Source organism: Anomaloglossus baeobatrachus, chromosome 6 (assembly GCF_048569485.1).
Source record: "Anomaloglossus baeobatrachus isolate aAnoBae1 chromosome 6, aAnoBae1.hap1, whole genome shotgun sequence".
NCBI lineage: Eukaryota > Metazoa > Chordata > Amphibia > Anura > Aromobatidae > Anomaloglossus > Anomaloglossus baeobatrachus.
The window spans coordinates 118440693-118461537 of record NC_134358.1 but is presented as its reverse complement, the minus strand read 5'-3'; the positions used below and the strand labels follow the sequence as shown (position 1 = coordinate 118461537).

Genomic DNA, 20845 nt, shown 5'->3' with positions numbered 1-20845 from the left:
CGCATGCGGTTTCAGCGCTAAATTTCTGAAAAAGGCAACTTTGGTCAAATCAATTAAGCCCAAAACGTGCATTCTAAACTGCAAGTAGGTGAACGCAAAGTGGGTCCCTAGCCTAATACGCGCGAGTCTCACATCGCATCACCCAGCACAGATGCACTCATCTGACAGGAGGGGGTCGGCTGCATGTATTTCTATGCAGCTGACACGCTCCTGTCCCGAAAGCAGCTGCCGTGCCGGGTGCTGCGATGCGAGACTCGCGAGTAACTCCCAAGTAATACGCGCAAGTGTGACTCTGGACTAAGGGGTACTTTGCACGCTGCGACATCGCAGGGCGATGCTGCGATGCCGAGCGCGATAGTACCCGCCCCCATCGCAGCAGCGATTTCCTTGTGATAGCTGCCGTAGCGAACATTATCGCTACGGCAGCTTCACATGGACTCACATGTCCTGCGACCGTCGCTCTGGCCGGCGACCCGCCGGCGACCTGCCTCCTTGTTAAGGGGGCGGGTCGTGCGGCGTCATAGCGACGTCACACGCCAGACGTCCAATCGGAGCGGAGGGGCGGAGATGAGTGGGATGTAAACATCCCGCCCATCTCCTTCCTTCCGCATATCCTACGGAAGCCGCAGTGACGCCGGTAGGAGATGTTCCTCGCTCTTGCGGCTTCACACACAGCGATGTGTGCTGCCACAGGAGCGAGGAACAACATCGGACTATTGCGTCATGGATTACGCCGACGCTGCACCGATGATACGATTACGACGCTTTTGCGCTCGGTAATCGTATCATCGAGCCTTTACACACTACGATGTCGCCTGCGATGCCGGAAGTACGTCATTTTCAATTTGACCCCACCGACATCGCACCTGCAATGTCGTAGTGTGCAAAGCCCGCCTTAGGCTGTGTACCTACAATGAGTTTTTGATATCAGGAATTATGAAAAACAAAGAATGTTTGTTTAACGCGTGACATACCATCAAGAGATAGAGAAAAAAAAAAATCATGTAAAAAACCTGCAAGTTACCAATGCTGACAGAATTGATATATGTTGCAGTTTTCCAATTCAGCCAGGAAAAAAAAAAAAAAAAATAATAAATCAGCTTTTAATTTCCATTAAAAAAAATAAAATTCTGCCATAGGGCTCACTTAAACCACAATATATAATCAGACGAGTGATATCTTATTTTTTATTGGATAGCACGTGGACCAATGTTATTCAATGGGGAAGTGCTGATTATCTTTTTTTTTTTTATGGAGCCACAGTATAGAATCTAAGTTTTACAAAAGCATTACAATTCTGTAACATAGGAAACTGTAAATGATCCTGTAGAAGATTAATGGCTCCTTAGTTACAAAAAAAAAAAAAAAGTCACTTTTCTGGATGAGAAAAATTGCACCAATTTTGTATGCGCTCGTGACAATAGTATTAAAAACAGAATATGGCAGACATCCTATAATTTACTGTCATTATTAATCATACATAAAGAAAAAGGTCAGATGTCCTTTCCTCACTAAGCAGATACCATACACGATATATTTGTATACTTCCACTGGAAATCCATTCCATGCTCCCTGAATTTTGTTATTTCTGCATACCCTATGCAGATTAGCCTAGCAGGTTTGCAAATATATAAAAATATATAAGAAGACTTCTCACCTAATTCCACATCCTGGTCATCTGTGAGGACAAGAATAATATTCGGTCTAATATTTCTCCTATCTGGAGCAATCCGTCCTCTAAATTTGGGTGCTTTTACCGATGTACAATAGCTTGCTGGTAGTAGCATGATGAGGAGTGCTAAACAGTAATACTTCATTGTAGACCTGCAGGCGGATTCCTTGTGAATGGCGATGATGCTGTGGCTTCTTCTATTTGTAGGCAATCTGCAGCTGCAACAGAATTATTAAAAAGTATTTTTTTTACGCCATTTAAACCAGCATAAATTTCCATGCATTAGGATGTGACACACATGATCCCCACCAGGTCAAGCTAATAAATAATTATCTCCAGTGATTAGCTAGGGGAATTGGATCAGCCATGGGAGGTGGAACAGGAATATTTGTAGAAAGTGGATACAGGGTTAGATACAATGCTTGTATTGGTAAATATATAAATTTTTGTTACATACAGATTGGCAGAATGGCTCATGAAAGAGCGGCTGTAGGCTCTTAAACAATGATGACTCACACAAAATCATGCCTTTTATGCCTCATGCAGACATTTGAAAAAAAATGAAGCACGTATGTACAGAAAACATCCTATATTCATCAGCGTATCAATTTTTATCATCAGCATTTCATTAGTGATTTACTCTTATGCAAAAAGTATAACCTAAAATTAAAAATCATGAGTAGAAACACTGCAGAATATAGACTTTTTGCATCAACAAACCGTAAGGCCTTGTGCCCACACTTTTTTTTTATGCGTTTTTTTTTTTTTTTTTTTTTAAATCTGCACCAAAACTTGCATGCCTCTCCTGAAGTAGGCAAAGAGGAGATTTCTGAAGTGCTATGCCAAAATTGTGGGTTTTTTTCCTTGCAGATTTGGTGCAGATTTTGATGCAGAAATAATATGCAGCATGCCAATTGTTGGGGCATTTTTTCCTGTATTTTTTTTTTTAAACCCTTCCAGCCATTGACTTCACTTAAAAAACAACAAAACAAAAACAAAACAAAAAACACCACACATGGAATAACAATGCACAAAAACCGGATGCGTTTTGCCAGAAAATTTCAGCAGCGCGTGCACAGCCTACGATACGATACATGCCCACGATCCGTGTTAGCAGTGTTTTGGACTCCACATGCTTCAGCTGCATCCAAGATTCTGCGTTGTACAGTACAAGCACAGTGGATGGATTTCTAGAAATCCCGTGCCCACTATGCTGGTTTTTCCTACAGCAAACACTGATCTGCGGTATGACTTTCCGAGCCACAAGCATGTCAATTGGTTGCTGCAGAGTCACAAACGTTTTACATAGGGAGAACAAAAGCGAGAGATCGCAGCGCACTGAACCCTGATCGTGTGCACATACTCTAAGGGTGCCCTCAAATCTGTCAGGATACGGTAATCTTCAGTCAAAGTGCATAACTGTATGTTCGGTAGGGGGTGGGGGGGGAAACAAAAAACCCCCAAACAGTATAAAATTACACCGACTACAATCTGATAAAAAAAATATATGATTGCACTGGCACCAATGTTAAATAATGAGTCAGTCCCAATCTGCAATTTTTCCCTCAGTTATTTGCGGCCTAAGGTTAAAAAAAAAAAAAAAAAAAAAAAAAAAAAGTTGCAGCATGCTACATATGGCCGCATAAAACGTGCAAGACTTGCCAAAGCAAGAAACAAAGAAACGCACACTCATCGCATGACATATGGAATACCAAACGGATTTCACTAGTTCACCTTTTCTAGATGGAAACTGGACCAATTATATATATATATATATATATATATATATATATATATTTATTATCTATCTATCTATCTATCTATCTCACACAAAAATGTGTGTGAACCCAAATCTGATCTATGACTCGCATCAAGAATGGAAAAATAAACATGTTTTTGTGATTTTTTTTGCAGACTACTCAGTCCATAAAAAACCACCCAGACATGTGACCAGTCCCACAGACTGTAACGGGTATTTATCCTATCATTGAAAAAACACAGACCACATATATGGCTCATGGATGTCTGGAAGAGGCCTAACCAATAGTACAACAAATATGGCTTCCAAATTTATTCTAGTCAGCAGTCCACATTTATCTAAACTTGGTCAAAGAAAAACTCTGAAAAATGAAAGCTGAACCTGGTTGCTATGGGAAACCAAGCTCAGGCAAAATGAAGGCTGCACTACAATTAGTCTCTATGGGCAACAAAGAGGGTTGTTAACAGTTTTGATTGATCTGTGTGTTGCAGATTTGATGGGTCCCAAGAGCAGTAGCTAAAGCAGAAAAAAAAAAGGATCTGACCAGTGATTTGGAGTAATATAATGAATTTCTAACTTTCAGACATGAGGCCCTGTACGAGGTAGCAAAGAAAAAAAGTGATCTGACTGGTTGCATTTGACATTACACTAAGGGCTGCTTCTCACTTGCGAGTTTCTCGCAGTAGAGCAATGCGAGAAAATCTCGCATTGGAATCGGACACATGTTAGTGAATGATTCAGCTCTCATCTGCGATTTTTTTCTCAGTCCGAATCGGACTGAGAAAAAAAAAAAAAAAATCGCAGCATGCTGCTTTTTTGCGAGTTTCTACTGCGAGTCTCTCCAATGCAAGTCTATGGGAGCATGTAAAAAAAAAAAAAAAAAAAAAAAAAAAAAAAAAAATCGGATGTCACGGGACGGCACTCACACCATCCTAGTGACATCCGATTTTCTAAATACATTTCTCGCAGGTTTCCTAAAACACTGGAAACAAGCGATGTCTCCCAATGTCTGTCAATCACTATTCTCTGTCAGTCGGTGTCTCTCCCTCTCGGTCTCTATTCTCTCTCTGTCGGTCCGTCACTATCTCTGTCCCTCTCTCACAGTCTGTCGGTCATTTTCCCCTCCTCTCTCATACTCACCGGTCCCCGATCTCCGGCGCTGCACGGCGTTCTCACTGCTGCGGCGACTTTTACGATTTTGAAAAAGCCGGCCGCTCATTCAACAATCTCGTATTCCCTGCTTTCCCTGCCCACAGGCGCCTATGATTGGTTGCAGTGAGACACGCCCCCACGCTGAGTGACAGGTGTCTCACTGCACCCAATCACCGCAGCCGGTGGGCGTGTCTATATATGGCGTGCGGTCCCCCCCAATTTTAATACCAGCCAGATAAAGCCATACGGCTGAAGGCTGGTATTCTCAGGATGGGGAGCTCCACGTTATGGGGAGCCCCCCAGCCTAACAATATCAGCCAGCAGCCGCCCAGAATTGCCACATACATTATGTGAGTAGTGCGATCGGCTGAGCTGTCACTGAGGTTACCCGCTGTCACTGTTGGAGGATCCAGCGGTGGCCGCGATTAACCTCAGTGACAGCTCAGCTGATCGCGCTACTCACCTCAGTTGCTGCTTGGAGGTGACCGGAGTGGCGGTGTCTTCTGCAGCTCCTGTCACCTTCATGCTGGAAGCGACGCTGGAGGTCCGTGGATTACGCCAGATATGGAGGGCTTTTTGGGGCTTATTAAATTGGTAATGAGGGAATTTGTTTGTGTTTTTTATTTCTAATAAAGGATTTTTCATGTGTGTGTGTGTTTATTTACTGTAACTTACAGATTAATCATGGAGGGTGTCTCATAGACGCCTGACACGATTAATCTAGGATTTAGTGGCAGCTATGGGCTGCCATTAACTCCTTATTACCCCGATTTGCCAACGCACCAGGGCAAATCGGGAAGAGCCGGGTACAGTCCCAGAACTGTCGCATATAATGTATGCGGCAATTCTGGGCGGCTGTTGGCTGATATTGTTAGGCTGGGAGGCGCCCCATAACGTGGAGCTCCCCCATCCTGAGAATACCAGCCTTCAGCCGTATGGCTTTATCTGGCTGGTATTAAAATTGGGGGGGAACCGCACGCCATTTTTTTTAATTATTTATTTATTTATTTCACTGCACAGTATAGACACGCCCACCGGCTGCTGTGATTGGGTGCAGTGAGACACCTGTCACTCAGCGTGGGGGCGTGTCTCACTGAAACCAATCATAGGCGCCTGTGGGCGGGGAAAGCAGGGAATACGAGATTGTTTAATGAGCGGCCGGCTTTTTCAATATAATAAAAGCCGCTGGAGCAGTGTGAACGCCGTGCAGCGCGGCGCCGGGGATCGGTGAGTATGAGAGAGGGCTGCTAACTTCAGTCACTCGGGGGATTAGTGGTCACCGGTGAGTCCTTCACTGGTGACCGCTAATCAGGACGCGGCACAGACAGAGCCGCAGCATGACAATGAAGTCGGGTTAAGTTCACCCGAGTTCATTCTGACAGTGCGGCTCTGTCTGTGTCTGCTGTCATCTGCCATTCAGCTCTGCTACATGGCTGTCTGTGTCTGCTGTCAGCGGCCATGTAGCAGCACTGAATGGCAGATGACATAGTAAAAAATACGCATTACACACGCTAGTAAAATCATTAATTTATTCAGAAATAGCATCGCACTTGCGTTGCACTCGCACCTAACGTGAACTAAAATCAGCCGAGTTTTTTTCAGCCCAGTCGGACCGATTTTACTCGCATAGATGTGTTTCCACCCTAAAGGGGCTTTACATGCTATGATATCGTTAATGAATTATTGTCGGGGGTCACGGTGTTTGTGACGCACATCCGGCGTCATTAACGATATCGCAGTGTGTAACACTTATGTGCGACCTTAAACAATCGCAAAAGTGGCCAAAATAGTTTGCAGCGGAGAGGTCGTCCTAAAACAAAAAATAGTTTTCCTCTCATTAGCGATGTTGTTCCTCGTTCCTGCGGCAGCACACATCGCTATGTGTGACACTGCAGGAGCGAGGAACATCTCCTTACCTGCCTCCACCGCCAATGCGGAAGGAAGGAGGTGGGCGGGAAGTTACGTCCCGCTCATCTCCGCCCCTCCGCTTCTATTGGCCAACTGCCGTGTGACGTCGCTGTGACGCCCCCTTAGGAAGGAGGCTGGTCGCCGGCCAGAGCGACGTTGCAGGACAGGCAAGTCCGTGTGACAGGGGTAAGCGAGGTTGTGCATGACGGGCAGCGATATGCCCGTGTCACACAACCGACGCGGGCGGGTACGATCGATTGCGATTGCTAGCGAGATCGCAGCATGTAAAGCCCGCTTTAGTCTCTGCATCTTTATCATGGGTCCTCTTTGTTCGGTTTATGGAGTAGTAGAGATACGACAACACAGGGCATTACTGCTAGGAATGATTTAAAGTGGTATTCCCATCTCCACAATTCTATTCCAATATGTAGTAGGTGTAATAAGATTATCTAATATCTCCAATTAGAAATGCAGTATATAGTTTTCCTGATAAGCTATGTTACTCACCTCATGTGCAGGCATTGCAATAGCTTAGGTACGATGGTTACGACTACTACCAAATAACTATCCCTATATGCGTGGCTGTAACCCTGGATACCTAAGCTACTGCCACGTTTGCACATGAGGTAAGTGACATAGCTGATCAGGAAAGCTATACTACATGTCTAATTGGAGGTATTGGATAATCTTATTACTACACCTACTACATATTGGAATAGGAGCTTGGAGATGGGAATACCCCTTTAATAAAGGTAAAGAGAGACACGATGAAAATAGAGAAGGAGCTCAATGTTACTATGACTGTCTGGAAAATATGTATAAGGCTGGATTCACATGATCGTATGATATTCAATGCAAGTGCATCGGTTGCGATATGCCAATGATCCTCAGCTCCCATTGTGCTGCCAGCATGAGTAGAGTGCCGTGCAACTGTGATCTGATCCTGCCATCAGATCACAGCTGTGGAAGAGAGGGCCGGATTATTCTCCGTATCTCTTCCATTGCCAGCCTGTATGTATATTGCACTGCACTCGGATGTCATCAGAGTGCAGTCCGAGGTTTCTCTCGCACTCAGACTTGTATGGGTGTGAGCGACCCATCTCTTGCTGACAATCACAGCATGCTGCAACTTTTCTCTCATCCAGAATCTGGATGAGAAAAAAAGCTGACCCTCTGCTCTTCCTCATTAACATTGGTCTGAGTGCAACGTGAGATTTTCTCGATTTGCACTCGTCCGAGTCATACGCTTGTGTGAGCGTACCCTAAAACTGACACGTGGTGTAGTTGCCTATACAGAGGCACAAGGAGTTTTTACAGGCCTGTACGCCATATAGTGCTTGTTATTAGTGAGGAGAGTACTACCATGCTCGGTACTTGTAACGAGCACTTGGATGCTCAAAGGGGCGCGAGTCAAGTACCTGAGTATAATGAAAGTCAATGGGGAACGCAAACATTTTTACAGGAACTCTTCCGGAAAAATGTTTGATTTTCCCTTTGACTATTATACTCGGGTACTTGAGTTGAGCCCATCCAAGCATCCTTGCTGCCTTTATACCACTGGAATAATAGAGAGCAAACAAGCATCTGCAGCATCGTTCTCTGCATGTCCGAAAAGGCTGTGAAGCTTGCAATGAATGACAGTATTGATGATCAGGTTTAGCACTGTAGGAAGAGCCTGGTTCCCGAGCTGCATCTCATCAATCAACATTGGCAGAAACTCTGCTCTATTCATAATCCCCTGAGCCTTGGCTGATCCTCAGTTTCTCCCTGCTGTTTATACAGACCCATTATATGCTCAGCATTCTTGAGTGCCTGTCATTTAGGAGTATACCCAATCAGAAGTGATAGCAAACTCCTAGTATAGGGGCCAGCTAATCATTGCAGATGTTCCTACAGTCACAGGCTTCCACTTAGCAAACACAAAACCAAAGTTACAATGAAATATTACATAAAACTAATAGAATTGTTCCTGACACCATCACGATGATTTCCTTGGTTGAATGATGCAGGTGAACACTCGACCTCTGCCTTTAAGAAAAAAAGAAAACCAGCCCAAATATATTACCGGATCAGCGGTTTGGCACCTGAGACATTGTGCAAAGCAGTGTTTAGACATGCAACATTAACCCGAATCAGACAAGCAAGGAGAACTAATTAAGTGAGAAATATCCATCGTTAGAGGAAGGGGCTGTGCAGTCAGCTTGGGGGATTTCTGTCAGTCAGCGAAAAAAAAAAAAATTGCATCTTCCTTACAACACCAAAGCAAAATGCAGTTTTAATGAAGTACCATTTGTCTGCTTACATCAGTCATTGCAAATCATCTAAAATTCAGGAAGGGCATGCGAGTTAAAGCAAAGGGCAAAAAAAAAAAACAAAAAAACAAACACTTGACTACTCATTTCAAGGGATTGCCATCAAAATCTTCCTTGTAAATTAAAGAGAATATGAATTGTTGAACATAGTCTGATCCAAGGACAGACGTTTATTAAGAACGGCGCTGGAAAGATTGGTACTAGGGATGATTGAATACCGCAAAATATTCGGCTTCACACATATTTGCCAAATAGGTCGCCGCTATTCAGCTATTCGCGAATATTTGATGCGCAATGCAAGTCTATGGGAAACCCGAATAGCAACTATTCGGGCTTCCCATAGACTTACTTTGCGCATCGAATATTCGCATAGCGGTGACCTATTCGTCGGATATTCGCGAAGCCGAATATTTGAGGTATTCGATCATCCCTAATTGGTACATTTTTTTTTTTTTTTTTTCAGACATCAGTTTTCATAGCCAATTTTTATTCTCTGACGGAACGGTTAAGGCTGCTTTCCCACTTGAGTTGTTTTGCATCAGTTACAATCCGTCGCCTTGAGGAAGTACAGTATCCTGCAAAATATTTTGCAGGATTCAATTTTTTCCTCAGACTTGGATGGACGACGGATTGCGACTAATGGCCTTCCATTGCATCCACCGCGTGACGGATCAGTCGTGGAATGACTGGCCATTAGGCAGCAGGAACGCAGCATGTAGCTTTTTTTTGAGCGGCGGAATCCTTTTTTTTTCACTGCGCATGCTCAGCTCGTGTTTAATCATTGAAATCAATGTCTCTCTCTTGGCGGCCGAACAATCAGCTGATAGCCCGGCGGTCGGCTTTTGTGAACGATCAGCAGATCGCACAGCGGTCGGGTGATCAGCTGATCATTCACAATAGCCAGCCGCCGGTAAAACAGTAAAACACACAAAACAAACAAACGTATCGTTGTTTTGCAGAATCAGTCACATTAGTTGTGCCACTATCTGCAAACCATCCGTTGTAGTCAGTCACACAACTGATTGTGACAGATGCAAAACAACGCAAATGTGAAAGCAGCCTAAGGCTATGTCCGCACGTTGCTTTTTACCTGCTTTTTGCTGCTTTTTCAACTGCAGCGTTTAATGCCAAAATGGTTGTGTTCTTCTATTCAAGCAAAGTCTATGGGAATTTGGGTTTCTTGTCCGCACTATGCAGTTCAAACTGCAGCCTTTTTGTTGCAGAACTTTGGTCAAAAAACTCAGCTTTGCAGTGCAAAACCCAAATGGCAAAAACAATTCACAACGTGCGGACATAGCCTAACACGGAAGCACAGAGACTTGTCTGATAATGATCCGAGTGTTGGACAAAAACACCAATACAAGTCTATTGGTCAGGAAAAAATAAAAGTAAAAAAAAAATCTGAGACAGCACTAAACTTTATCCTTGAGAAAAACTCACAAAACTCAGACGACACCCTAATCAAAAACACTGAACTTGAACCATTTTTCTCATTTCAGAAAATAAATAACATCTGAATGAACTCTAACGAAGTTCAAACAAGTGCAAAAAAAAACAAAAAAAAAAAAAACCCACATACAATATGTGCATATTTCATCCACAAAGACGATTTTGCATCTGTATTCTTACCTACATGCAATCTGTTTTTATACTGTATGAAACTAATTTAATTTATTTTTTTTTTAAAAAAATGTAAGAATTGCAATATATGAAAAGTTGGACAATATATGGATAATCCATATGGGATCCAATTTTTTTGTACACCCATAGATTTGGCTATGTCAGTCTCATCCAAAATACAGAAAATTAATGCATGTTGAGATTTTTTGAACATTTGGTTTAGGAAATAAACTATTAAACAAAACCGGTCATCTAAACAGACCTATTGAATAACAGTTGAAGACGAATATTCCAGCAGCAGGAAAATTCAGTAAAATCCAAAAGGTTTATTCGAAAAAAAAAAAAAATATGAAATTACACAACCAAACCAAAAAGTGGAAATGCCAGGCAAACGAGTTTTGGACACATGTCCTTAATTATTGCACTAGGAGTTGCTGGTGGAATTTTGTCTTCTGATACTGCTGGTGGACCGTAGCTGCCGTGTAGTGGCATACAACTCGGGTGAGCCGATAAGTGTTTTTCTTTATTGTTTTTTCACCATTGAATAAAATTGGTCCAAGTGTTGCCAGATTTTTTCATGGACAGCACTCAAATTGAAAATACGGTCATGTGAATGTAGATACTTTAAGTAGTACGTTTTCTTTTGTAGTCTCTTCTACTCACTATAATAGGGTGCAGCCCCCTTCTCAGTAAGCCGGGTATTTCATCTAGTGCTTCCCATATCTGTGTGTCCAGTTGGGACCCAGCCACTCTCTGCCCTTATTCAGATTGGGGTCTGTTGACACATGGTGAGGTTTTAATATTAGAGTGTAGGTACTGTCCCGGTTGGGTACATCTTCTCGCGATGGGATGGCTTTACGATTTTTCATCAACAATAGTGTTTACTAAGTACCTGGTGTTTATTTATATGCATTATGCTTTTAATTAGTTACAACAGGGTATATGTTCATATTTTCTGCTTTGTTTTTTTTTTGTATGTTTTATCTAAAGTCTTGCTCATTATGGGCTTGGGAGTCCAGTGGGCGCTTCTCCACACTATTATCTCTGTATACACGCTTATACAAAAAGGCCTGTCATTTATAAATAGAACCACCCATTTGACTTCTAAGACTGGAGTGAGCAGAATAAAAATGGAAAATTACAAGTTGTACTAATTTTTTTTCCCACAAAATATCGATCAATCTAATACCCAATGACAAGTTGGCTTGTTTAACAAGACCTATCACGTTACAGTAAAAATTTGACAAATGTATTCTAGACTCACCTTGGTCAATTATATGGAGGACTTATATAGACATATTTAGAATCCATGTCAAATAGTCACCCATGAGCACACCTACCATGCTCAAACAGTATAGCCTGTGCACAACCATATGGGTCTGGGTACATTGTGGAGTTAATGAGATCAAAAGTTAAGGGCACTCCATGGTTTGGCAAACCTATGCAGAGATTTTTTTTTTTTAGGTGCCAAGTCTATGCTAGTCTCCTCAAGTCAATACTTTACTTCTGCTGGAAATATCCATTAGCCTACTCCCAAAATTTATTTTGCAATGGCCAAATCGTTGCATGTAGCCAAGCACATATTTCAAAGTTGGGTTTGACTCACGAGAGAAAATGCTTCTGACATTTTAGCTCTCCACTCTGAATCATATGAAAAACAGATACCCATTAAAATGGACACAGACCAAAAATGGTTAAAAAAAAAAAAAAAAAAAAAAAATTTGATGCAGCCAACAGTCCATTTTTTTTTTTGGTGCTCCCCCCACCTCTTCTCCCCGCCCAAAAAAAATGGATGTCTGAATAAGGGTTTAGTCTCGAATTGTAAAATTATATCAAACTTGTTCTGGTGCATGTGTAAACCCCAGGGCTACAAGAGGTTAAGGAAACAGGTCTGTAAAATATTCCTAAAACTGTTTCTGCTTAAACCACATACGAATTACTGAATGTAAAATCAGCACAAGAAGATTTTGCATGTGGTTTTCCATACTGCTGTTTTTCACAGCTGGTATCAATGGGGGGGGAAATAGCCACAACAACACTATACGGAGAGTATTCTGTGACTTCAAAGTGTAGTATGCGCTAAAACCAACACAAAACCACAGAAAAAATATGCAAAGTGTGAATGAGAGCTCATAAATCCCCATTCAATAACACTGCACATCTGGCAGCAGTAGCAACATACAGCAAGCGTCAAGCCGCTAACGCGACGTGTACAGTATATAGCCTATAGGAATTCATGAGGAAAAGTTTTGTGCTCATTTTTTTTTCTTATATGTATTATTTCAACCTTGATTTGAAAGTGTTGGCAGGACTAATGCCCAGCTTTTAGCTGATTTATTTCTGTAACATGTCATGGTCTGCAAGAATATATGGAGTTACGTGAGAGTTGTATGTGTGCTATGATTTTTATTGAAAAGTCACCTTGAGGGTAAATTCCCTCATAGTTCGAGCACAGGAAATTTTTTGCCTCATATTAGCTTTGCGGAAAACCCACTGCATTTTACGACACCAAAGGCAAGAGAGTTTAGGAAATCAAGAGCTGGAGGAGGTGAAATGTGCAGCTCGCTGGCTCCTTCACAATGATATCTGCAGTGGTGGATATCACAATTGCATCTCCGCTTTTTGGGAACTTACCCTAAATATTAAGATAGAAATACATTAAGTAATTTACAAAGTTATCCACCTTCATTCTGTGAAAAAGTCATATAGTCAATAGCTAGATGTCATATAGCAATAGTCTCCATTTTGGGATTTTCCAAATGTTACCTTGCTGTCTGGCATGATAGTTGCTCAACATCTAACGAGCCACAAGCTGATGGAAGCACAAGGCCAAACCTGTATTGAGCTCAAGTGGATCTCAGCAACAGGTAGACAGGCATGGTGGACCATGAAATTGACTATCAGCACATAATGGCTGATCAAACCAAGTATAGGCACTCATGGCATCATGGCAGGGCTAATTATTTATATACACCTTCCCACTTGCTTGACTGCTATCAATCTCCTCCCTTCTGTCTCTATGAAGCCAAAACTGTCAAAAAAAAAAAAAAAAAAAAAAAAAAAAGGGGGGGGGGGTGGAGGAGACAAGTGCACACGTCAAGTATTTGGTGAGAAAAAAAAAAAATACAGCAGTGGTGCCCGTGTTCCTATTAGGCCAGGGCCACACGGGGACTAATGCGATCCTCGCATGACACTCGGCTCACGCTGGCAGCACAGTCATGCGATCGGACCTCAGCTGTGGGGGCAGGCCGACACTGAGGAGGGGTGGGCCGGCACTGAGGAGGGGTGGGCCGGCACTGAGGAGGGGTGGGCCGGACGTATAGATTACGCAGTATGAAATTTGCAATCAGGGACAGAACTATGATAAGTTCTCAGGACTAATTCACACAATCAGTATTTGGTCATTATTTGTATGTCAAAACCAAGGGTAGAACTTACAAAGAAAAAACACACTTGAAAGTTACACTTGATCTGTGGTTTTGAGACACTCCTGCTTTTGGCTTAAAAATACTGATGAAATGCTGATCAAAAATACTGATGTGTGAATAAAGCCTCACTTAGGTTTTCTCATTGTGTTACACACATTTTTTTATCACATTTTTATTCCGTTCATATCTGTTTTTGGTTTGCCATGTCTTAAAACGGAACCGGTCATGTAAAAAGAAATTATATTAACCTGCAGTTATGGGGTTAATCTGCAGGTTAATAGTGTTCTAATGCTGTGCGGCCACCGCATTGAGCCCCACTGCTAGGTGGAAATTAACTTCATTCCTCCCAGTAGCATAAGATTTTAATAATCCCATTCTGAATTTTAAGACCAAGCGTTTTAGGTGCATTAAAAATACACAGCATCAATAACCCATCTTGGGAACTTAAAAGGAAACCTGTCAGGTCTCCTATGCTCTTCAATCCAACAGCATTCATATCTATGACAAAATTCCCTGCCCAACCAGCCCTATATAATGCAATTTACTAAAATCAATGTTTAAAAAAAGGATTTATAAGCTCCGCTGTTCCAATGCTAATTGGGCCTGGGACTAGACTAGTTTCCCCAGAGTAGTCGGCCATCTTTCCATGTTGTCCCGTCCCCCTGTAGGCGTAATAACATGAGGCGGCATCAATGCTAGCTCCTGTAAACTTTGCACACGCGTGCAGCTTTTTTCACTTACATTGAACTTCTAAAGCCAGGTACTGTATATGCATCCCGGCTTCAGAGAGGCGCACTGCACATGATCGGAAGTGCAGAAGGGCCGTTTTAACATGGAAAGATGGCCGCAAGACTGGGGAAACTAATGCCCCAGCAACTAGTAACAAGCCTAATTAGCATAGGAATATAATATATATATTATCCTTTTTTTTTAAAAAAAAATTGATTTTAGTAAATAGCATATACTGGGCTGGTTAGGCAGGGAATTTCAGCAGAGTCAGATGCCTGACTACTGCTCCTTGCATTGTTTTTGGGGCTGCCGGAAAAAGCCGATGGCATTGCTCGGCAAACCTCGGCAGCCCTGTAGGAGCCCCATAGTGCCCGGCTCAGTCACACCCGCACCGATCAACAAATTGTCACCTCACTTTTTTCATTGGACAACCCCTTTAATAAAGACATCTCATTATCAATGTGGGAGAATTATTAGAAATAGAAAGTTAAGCATCAAGAAGTGCCATAGTATAACACTCTAGTAAAATCTTAAATGTTATATGAGTAAACTATGAGGAGACTGAGAATTCCAGAAGGTTTCACTCACAAAGAAGCCAGGTTTCACTTATTGAAAAAGATGATAATCCTTTCTATCTGCTTGGTCACACAATCGAAATATGAATACACCTCCCACTGCTCCATGTAATCCTGGAAGGAGCTGCTATCTGACGCCACCGTACAGACTGTATACATAGGAGCGCGCTCATTCACATTCCTATCTAGGATGAGGCCAATAGGGTAAAGCGGATTGTAATTAGTCAGTGGGACTTTCAAAATAGTATAGGATAAAGGTTAGCCCTAAATAGCCATGAGAACCCAAGATTCTTCACAAAAAAAACCTACAATGTGCCTGCGACAAAATGATGCATATTATGTGTGTATAATATGTAATTAAAAATAATGTGAAAAATAAACATTCTGAAAACGTTTGTATGGGGGGGGGGGGGATTTTAGATGTTGATGGACAGTGGAAAATCTAGACCTGTTATATCTCTGGTCCACAAATATGTGACAGTTAGATCTAAATGTGGTCTATAGCAAAACTCATTGAAGCATCCAACATTCAATATGGAAAATTGTGTCACTGTCCAAATATTTCTGGACCTAAGTTTTATCATTTAAGAGATTTACCAAAACATATTCAAGATAGTTATATAATCACATGGGCTTTAAGTGCAGACTCTTCGCTTTAACTTAAGAATATTCACATGCTAATTGGAGTAAGGGTTTATGATTTACAATAGTTTAATAAAGTAGCTACCTCTTTTTCGAGGGACCAAAAGTAAAATTGACTATCTCAAAAGCTGTTTAATGGGCTCCATGGGCTATTCCCTCATTAATCCTTGATCAAGCAGGTAAAAAAAGGTCTGGAGCTGATTCCAGGCTAAAAAAAAAAAAAAAAAAAAAAAAAAAAAAGAAAGGTTGAACTAGATGGACCTAGGTCTTTTTTCAACCTAAGTAACTATGTAAACTATGTATGTAAATGTTGTTAAGAGTGCTCAAAACAGTTTTGGTTTTTTTTTCTTGGAGAATATACCAAACAAAAACCGCACTGGTGAGCTTGGAATTAAAAAAGTCCTGGACGTCCATGCAGGGCCGAGTCTGGTTTCTAAGGGTCCCAGGTGAAAGTCTCAGTGGGCCCCTTTAAACACATACCACGATTCATGATTATAATCTAATATATAAATGTGGGTGTGTGTGTGTGTGTGTGTGTGTGTGTGTGTGTGTGTGTGTGTGTGTGTGTGTGTGTGTGTGTGTGTGTGTGTGTGTGTGTGTATGTGTGTTCGCTAAAGGAATCCGCACCGTCGCATTTACAATCATGAAATTTTGCACAGACGCCTCATGTCACCCAGGGAGCGTCAGACTGTTTTGACAGAAAAAATTAACCCCCTGTTTTACAGTTAGTCTCTAAAATCCTACTGCCATTAAACTGAATGGAGGTGGGAGCTATAGGTTATTAATAGCAATTGTCAGTGGTTGCTATAGGAACAAAATAAACTGTTAGTTGAAGCTTATGCGTGAGGTTATATGTTGTCAGTGGTGAGATGGATAGAGACAGCCGGGCAAAGAGACAGCCGGGGAAAGAGACAGACACAGAGAGAGACAGACAGACACAGAGACTAGAAGAGAGACAGAGACCGTTACTATTCCGGGTGCTACAGCTAATAATATATATATATATATATATATATATATATATATATATATATATATATATATATATATATATATATATATATATATATATTATATATATATATATTATATATATATAAAATCTCCCCTCTTGCGCTCTTTTCTCCCTCCCATGCATTCTCTTCTCCCTTGTGCGTTGTGTTCCCACCCCTGCACTGTGTGCTGAGCACAGCGTCCGGTCTGTTGGCAGCTCCGGCAGCAGAGAGGTGTCATTATACGGCAATGCAGGAGATAAGCAATGCCCCACAGTTAACGTCACGGATCACTGTTTATTCCTATACATAAGTCACCAGCAGTCTGGATGCTACACTCATCGCGCAGCTTAGGGGGGTAGACAGTTACCCCAGGCCCTCGACTTCAGTAAGGGATGGGGACACCATCTAGCAAGCATTGTGTACGGTGTACCAGACAAGGAGTGGTCCCCCCTGTTTGTCCAGGGCACCTGCACTTGTTCCGGGTGGTGATGTCAGCCTTGTATCCAAGTAAGGTAACAGAAAAACTGCAAAAGCAACCCAGAAGTTTAACCTAAAGAAGTGGCTGAGACAAACACCAGATCTCAACCTAATCTAGCATACATTTTACACACTTAAGACAAAAAAAAAAAAGTTACACCACCCAGCGAGTTGCTATTTTCCATTTTTCGTTTTTTTCCTCCTTTTCTTCCAAGAGCCATAACTTTTTGATTTTTCCGTCAATATAGCCGTATGAGGGCTTGATTTTTGCAGGACATGTTGTGCTTTTAAAGGGCCTCATTTATTCTGTTGCATATCGTACTGGAAAACGGGGAAAAAAAATTCCAAAAAAGTGCAATTCCATGATTGTGTGTTTTTGGAGGCGTTTTATTTACCATGTTCTTCTGCTGTACACATAAAACTCAGCATACCCGCAAAAGAGATTGACATGTTGCAAATTTTAAAAATGCCCCGCAGGTCACTTTATGTAGCATTTAAAAACAAAGGAAAATAGACAGTTTCTATAAATCCCATCCACTTTGCTGAAACTGTAAGACGCTGTATTCTTTGGCGCAGTGACACTATAGAGCGTCAGACGTATCCAAAGCTCAAATTAAAGCAAGCTATACTTTATACTACAACATGTCATCTGAATCAGTAAATTGAGAAATTGTTAAATTCATGCCAGCAAGTATGTGCAACTTTTTTTTTCTATATTTTCTTTTTTTTTTTTTTTTTACTTTTATTTTGCTCAGGAATACGTAAAATATAAATTCATCACATTCAACAGAAAAATTAATAAAATAATGGGTCTTAATTAAGCAAAAGTTTCAAACGTCAATTGCATTTGAGTCATTCATTCAATTATGGAAGCCAGAAAACCGAACGGATGAGCTGCCAGCTCTGCCCTGGGCCATTTCTTGCTCCCAGCCGCTTTCTTTACATATCGGGATGTGTTCGTCACCTAACAGGAAAAGCTACCAAGGTGCTCTACGAAGAATTATAAACCGGCAGAATCCAATGACATTAACAAAACTCCCATTAAGTCACGCACACATCTCCCACAACACTGCGGACTGTTATAAAGTAAACAGAATGTATATTATTCCCACAGGAAAAGTTAAAGAGTTTAACTCACCTCAGTAAAATCTCATGTGAAATGTCCCACACCATTTTTTTGTAACACAGAAAAAAAAAAAAAATGTTTCAGACAATGTTGACCCAGAAAGTGCAGTCATCCTGACTACACTGAGCAAACACTGGCACAGAAGTGTTTAAATAACCCCCTATGGTATGAAAGAGCTGACAACTATGTCCCGATGGTAATAAAATTCACACCCTTGCACCAGCTCTTTGGAATCCCATCAGTGAATACAGAATTATGCTGTTCGTTTTTCTTCCCATCACATGTAGGTTTTTAATTACTTTACCTTCTTTGCTTTATATTAACATTTCTCTTTAAGTTTAGGCAGTTTTTTTAAAAAATGAATTTCTTTTTCAAAATGTCTAACGTTCCACATCCGGAACAAGTGAAAGGTGTATTTTACATCAGATTGACATGATCAGGAAAAATCTGGGCAGATTTGTCCATGGCATTAACGTTAAGTTTTAACATTGGTCACAGTAATCCAGAGTGATTATATTCAGAAATTTTTAAACTTAATTACAAAAACTTACAACATCCTCCATATTCTAATCTGTAACTCTGTGACCTAACCTTCAAATAGATGCCGTGTGTCTCTGAAAATAAGACTGTCTTTACTTACTTTTGGCTTTTGGGGAGGGTGTGTGTGTGTGGGGGGGGGGGGGGGGGAAATGTCTTATATTTTGTATTGGTGTCAGTGACTAGGTCGCCTGTTAATGAAAAATGAATATTTACCCCTTCAATAATCCGGTCCACCTCTCTGCTGTCAGCGATTGCAAATTGTGTTAATGAAAAATGAATATTCACTCCCTTCTCCGTTCACCCCTCTGTCGGCATCAGTGAGTGGAACTCTTGTTAAATAATAAATATTCACCCCCTTCCCCGCTCACCCCTGTGAGCGGCATCAGTGATTCACTGAGACTGTTATATTACTGCCCGAGGATCGCATCGTAACGGTTGCACTGGCCGGCGGCTATTCTGAACAGAGAATGTCAGCTTGTAATTCAATGCAGCCATCACACTAAAAGATGAGGAGAGCCAACGGCCAGTTTAAGCATTCGTTGCGATCCTCAGGGAGTACTACAACAGTCTGAGTAAATCACAGACATCGTGCACAGAGGGCTGGGCAGAGAAGGGGGCTGAATATTCATCATTTCATTAAACACAACTTCCAATCACAGACACTGACATGGATGGGCGGGATTATGGGCAGGAAGAGGGATGAATTTTCATTCCATTAACTAGTCAGCTTTCGGGGCTTACAGCAGCACAACAAGGCAAGATACACCAATGACATTTACATATCCTGAAAGGGATGCCCAAGCCCTATTTCAGGATACTATTAGTATGATGATCCGCAACTAGGGCTTATTCTTAGAGTAGGGCTTAGATTTTAAGCATACTCCAAAAAGGACGATAAATTCTGCTATGACTTATTTTCGGGGTTAGGTGTTATTTTTGGGGAATCGTGATATTATCCAGTACTCAGAAGACCCTCTTCTCAGCTTTCTTTTTTGTCCTGAACACAAGAGAGTCTCCAAAATTTCTCTGGTGCCTCCACCTGTACCCTGGACCTTTCAAACCCAACTGATCAGACTCTCCCCAACTTTCAAAGCCTTCAAATGAAGTGAAACCATGAGCTTTACACGCTGCGACATCGCTAATGATATATCATCGGGGTCACGTCAGTGACGCACATCCGGCGCAGTTAGCGACATCCCAGCATGTGACACCAATGAGCGACGATCAACGAACGCAAAAACGTGAAAAATCGTTGCTCGTTGACACGTCGTTCATTTCCTTAATATCGTTGCTGCTGCAGGTACGATGTTCGTCGTTCCTGCGGCAGCACACATCGCTGTGTGTGACACCGCAGGAACGACGAACATCTCCTTACCTACGGCTGCCTTCAATCAGGAAGGAAGGAGGTGGGCGGCATGTTCCGGCAGCTCATCTCCGCCCCTCCTCTGCTATTGGACGGCTGCCGTGTGACGTCGCACGGACCGCCCCCTTAGAAAGGAGGCGGATCGCCGGCCAGAGCGACATCGCAGGGAAGGCAAGTCTGTGTGACGGGTGTTAGCGATGTTGTGCGCCACGGGCAGCGATTTGCCCGTGTCGCACAACTGACGGGGGCGGGTACGCTCGCTAGCAATATCGGTACAGATATCGCATCGTGTAAAGTACCCTTAAGAACCCATCACTTTAGGAATGCCTACAACCTACAATAACCCTGCCATCACTGCACTGCTATATCAGCAGCTCCTGGCCCTCTCCTACTATCTTCTTCTCGCCCTGTATTTGGTAAGCGCTCATGGGCAGGGTCCTTGCTTCCATTGTACCTGTCACTTTTCTATGTTTATCTACCTTGCTAAGTATTTCTAAATGATTATGTTGTAAATACTGTGCTTTCATATCTACAGTGCATTAAAGTG

At 42.0% G+C, this 20845-nt stretch overlaps 1 protein-coding gene across 4 annotated transcripts in view; it reads right to left on the bottom strand.

The window, feature by feature from the left end:
- The window catches only part of SULF1 (sulfatase 1), a 189997-nt gene that overhangs the window by 86748 nt on the left and 82404 nt on the right, over positions 1 to 20845 (bottom strand). For all 4 annotated transcript variants that reach the window (XM_075353196.1, XM_075353198.1, XM_075353197.1 and 1 more), the window contains one exon: positions 1658 to 1890. In XM_075353196.1, the coding sequence (XP_075209311.1) occupies positions 1658 to 1817 (160 nt within the window). In that variant the 5' untranslated portion in view covers positions 1818 to 1890. The remainder of the gene's footprint in view (positions 1 to 1657; positions 1891 to 20845) is intronic.